This window comes from Calcarisporiella thermophila, assembly GCF_041956535.1.
Source record: "Calcarisporiella thermophila strain CBS 279.70 unplaced genomic scaffold VTP21scaffold_2, whole genome shotgun sequence".
NCBI classification, from domain to species: Eukaryota; Fungi; Calcarisporiellomycota; class Calcarisporiellomycetes; order Calcarisporiellales; family Calcarisporiellaceae; genus Calcarisporiella; species Calcarisporiella thermophila.
The window spans coordinates 1452062-1455769 of record NW_027192192.1 but is presented as its reverse complement, the minus strand read 5'-3'; the positions used below and the strand labels follow the sequence as shown (position 1 = coordinate 1455769).

The 3708-nt window shown below is 43.0% G+C and overlaps 1 protein-coding gene across 1 annotated transcript in view; it reads right to left on the bottom strand.

Moving 5' to 3' along the window:
- VTP21DRAFT_4724 (uncharacterized protein) overlaps positions 1–3657 on the bottom strand; it is a gene marked incomplete at both ends in the record, with an annotated part of 12316 nt that extends 8659 nt beyond the window's left edge. Inside the window, 4 exons of the mRNA XM_069395167.1 lie at positions 32–1261; positions 1462–3069; positions 3139–3383; positions 3466–3657. Of these exons, the coding sequence (XP_069256332.1) occupies positions 32–1261; positions 1462–3069; positions 3139–3383; positions 3466–3657 (3275 nt within the window). The remainder of the gene's footprint in view (positions 1–31; positions 1262–1461; positions 3070–3138; positions 3384–3465) is intronic.
- Positions 3658–3708: the final 51 nt, after the last annotated feature.

Here is a 3708-nt window from a genome sequence, read left to right as displayed (position 1 = left end):
AGTTTCGGTTGGGCCGTAAACATTTAACAACTTTACATGGGGCAACCACGTATCGACTAATGTTTGTGGGACTGGCTCTGCACCCACAGTTATGACACGAAGGTTTGGAACATCTTCAGGTTTAATATGCTGTAATCCAGTTGGCGTAATAAAAAGCGTTTGCACATTGTTCAGCGATGCAATAACATCATCTTCAGAGCGAAGTATCAGAGTTCCCCCATGGGTGAAGCAAGTAAATATCTCTCCAATTGCACCGTCGAAGCCAACTGACATGAATTGCGACTGCAAGACCCCAGGACCAGATCCATTTTTGTGAAGAAGATCTTGTATGCAGTTCATGGCACCCCCATGATGAATTGGCACTCCCTTTGGTTCCCCAGTAGTTCCTGAAGTATACACAATGTAAGCAGTGTCTTCACTAGTTGATATATCTGCTGGTTTTGTTATGCTGGCAGTGCCAGAATACATGAACTTCTCTATCAGGATAATCACGTTGCTTTCCGCATCAGGAATGGAGTTGATGGCATCTCTCATAGTTACCACAACCGAGCAATCCGCATCATTCAATATGTACTCTATACGATCTCTTGGGAAGGTTGCATCGATTGGCACATAAGCTCCTCCCGCCTTGAGGATTGCAAGAATTCCGATGATCATCTCTATTGAACGCTTGATGACGAGACCAACATTGCACCCAGGAATTACTCCTAGTCTGCGCAATTCGTGCGCAAGAGCGTTAGCATATTGGTCCAGTTCTCCATATGTGATAGAGTCTCCTGAATAAGCCATGACGGCTATAGAATCAGGATTCCACGATGCGTTGAGTTCAAAACCGTGATGAAGACACCGATAAGCAAGCTCTGCTTGTTCTCCATGGCTAATATCGTTCAAAATGAATTGATCCGTTGAAGTCAGAGCATCAAGTTCTAAAAGGGTTGGGGGATATTGGCAGGAGCCATTCAAAACTCTCATCAGCACATCCTCGAATTTAGAAACCATTCGATTAACTGCTCCGAGACCGATAATTGACGTATCAATTAATGCGGTAAGATTAAGATGCGAGTTGGTTTGGTGAATGCTAATGCTGATTGCATATTCAGTGCTCTCGTGATTCTCAATCTCGGTTATGCGGAATTCATTACTCATGTTCCCTGTGTCATCGTACTGTGAACTGGTATCCTGATACGATAAGATGGTGGGGAACATTTCTTGCATCCACGGCAGCCCCGTCCAGCGTTTAATGTCACCCAGTGGAATATGGCTATAAGGGAGAGAGGCAATATGAAAATCTTGCATAGCGTGTAGAAGTTCATTGATTGTCATGGTGTCTTTCAGAACAGCTCGAATTGGTATAGTGTTGATGAGCGCTCCGATAATACTACATATATTTATAATTAATGGAAGTTTAATAAATAGATAATATGTTAAAATAGAAATCAAGCATATAGGGGCGAGCGGTACCTTGTAACATTGTCGACCCTTTCATTACGGCCCATGACCACGCACCCAAATATGATATCGTCACACCGAGTGTAGTGCCGCAACACAATGGCCCATATTGCTCGGAGGAAATTCGAGATGGTTACACCGAGCTCATTACAATAACCATGGAGTCGATCGATTGTGATATCAAGTTTGTATGTCTGAGAGATTGAACCCCCATTTGGCGTGATCTCATCAGATATACTCAGCTTCTCAGGAACCGTCGCTCCTTCAAACACTGATGTCCAATACACCTTAGCCTCATCGATATTTGTTGAGAGGATCGACTCAATATGTGCTTTGAACGGTGGGCGGATTTCCAATTTATCCCCTGAATACGCCTTCATTAAATCGTTGAATAGGAGGAGCTTGGACCACCCATCGATGATTGAATGATGCACGGTCCACAAAAGCCGGGAGCGGTTGGTATCTTTGATTTTGGCAATAGTGAACCTAGCGTATACAACGTGTTTTAGATGGAAACCTCGATTACGATCTGCAATCAGCATGGCTTTTTGTTGCATGCTAACCGCATCTTCCGCCCATTCAAATGATTCTTCGAGCACATTTGGGGGATTTCTGAGCACCACTTGATAGACTCCACGTTGAGTAGAGATGAACGCAGTACGAAGTATGGGATTTGCAGCTGCGACTTTCTTCCACGCATATTTAAAGCGATGCTCATCAAAAATCCCTTCGACCTCATACACTGATTGCACCATATATGCTTGAGGATCTAGGGCAAGAGCCGAGATAAAGCTTGCCTGCAGAGGTGTAGCAGGATAGATATCCTCTATATTGCGCGGTTTGACGCCCAAAAGTAGCAAATGCTCTTCCTCAATTTCGGATATTAAAATGGGATCAGTTAGCAGTGTTAGATCATAGGATGAGATACTGCCAGGGGTTTCAGGATTAGTGCAATGATTAACAATGACCTCCATTGATTCTACCCATTTTTTGCCCCATTCCTCCAAAACACCAGATTGGAAAAGAGAAGAATTAAAGCGAACATTCAATTCCAAATATCCATCAGCATTGAATGAGCAGTTAATTGCAATTTCTTCGAATATCTCATTCTCATCATGGTTACTGGCATCTATACGATTATCGGGAATAAAGAATGCATCAGCCTTCTGGAAGTTATGGAAACGCCCTAAATAGTTGAAGCTGATTGGCGCCAACTTATGACTTTTGATCTCCTTTAATGAATCCGTCGAGAATGCAAGGTATTTGATTGCTCCATAGGACAATCCTTTGTCCGGAACCATACGAAGACTGTTCTTAACACCCATAATCACTTGACCAATTGAATATGAAGGTGTCACCGATAATGTAACGGGATATATTGTGGTAAACCATCCAACCGTTCTTGACACGTCCAGTTGATTGTCCCATGGCTCACGACCATGACCTTCCAGGCTGAGTGATAGATTCGTTTTCCTTGTCGTTGCATGGAAACTCATCAATAGTGCAGCAAGAATTAAATCTTGGTTGCTTGTTCTATATGGTTCATTGGCCGTATCAAGAAGGCTCGACATGGATGCACAGAGCTTGCTTACGAGGACTTGGTTGTCGCTAGAGATGGGTCTAATATAGCAACAGATTTGATAGAATGAATTAGAGTTATTATACGACAGCTAGATAGAAAGTTGTTACTCTGTGCTACTGCTCTCAGAGAGATCTGACATATCGATATGTTGGATATTCTGTGTCCATTTAGCTGGGCAGAAAAGCGAAGCTTGATGTACTTGTGAATTGGCCCATTCCTGGAATGATGTAGTCTTTTCCTCGAGTCTGTCGCCCTGAAGCAAGCGTTCGAGATCTCCAAGAAGAATTTGCCACGAAACCAAGTCCGCCACAAGATGGTGAATGGTGAAGTAAATCCTCTGCTCAGTACCGAGCTATTATTTTTGTTGGGGGTAAAAGCAATATAGAGTTAGTTTTAATATAATGTATCGCGATAAAATTCAAAAATTAACTCACCTCGAAGAGTGCAGCACAGTGCATAGAGCCACTGGCAATGTTCAATGTAGTGGCCATTTGTTTCACGTGCTCTTGTACCTCTTCCCCTGTTATGCACTCGATGTGATGGACATTAATATCACACGCACTCACATCCAGCACAACCTGCGTCCACGAGCCATCGTCATTCTTGGTAAAGCGTGTTCTGATCATATCATGATGGCTCACAATTTGTGTAATGGCTTGTTTGAAATTGACGAAATT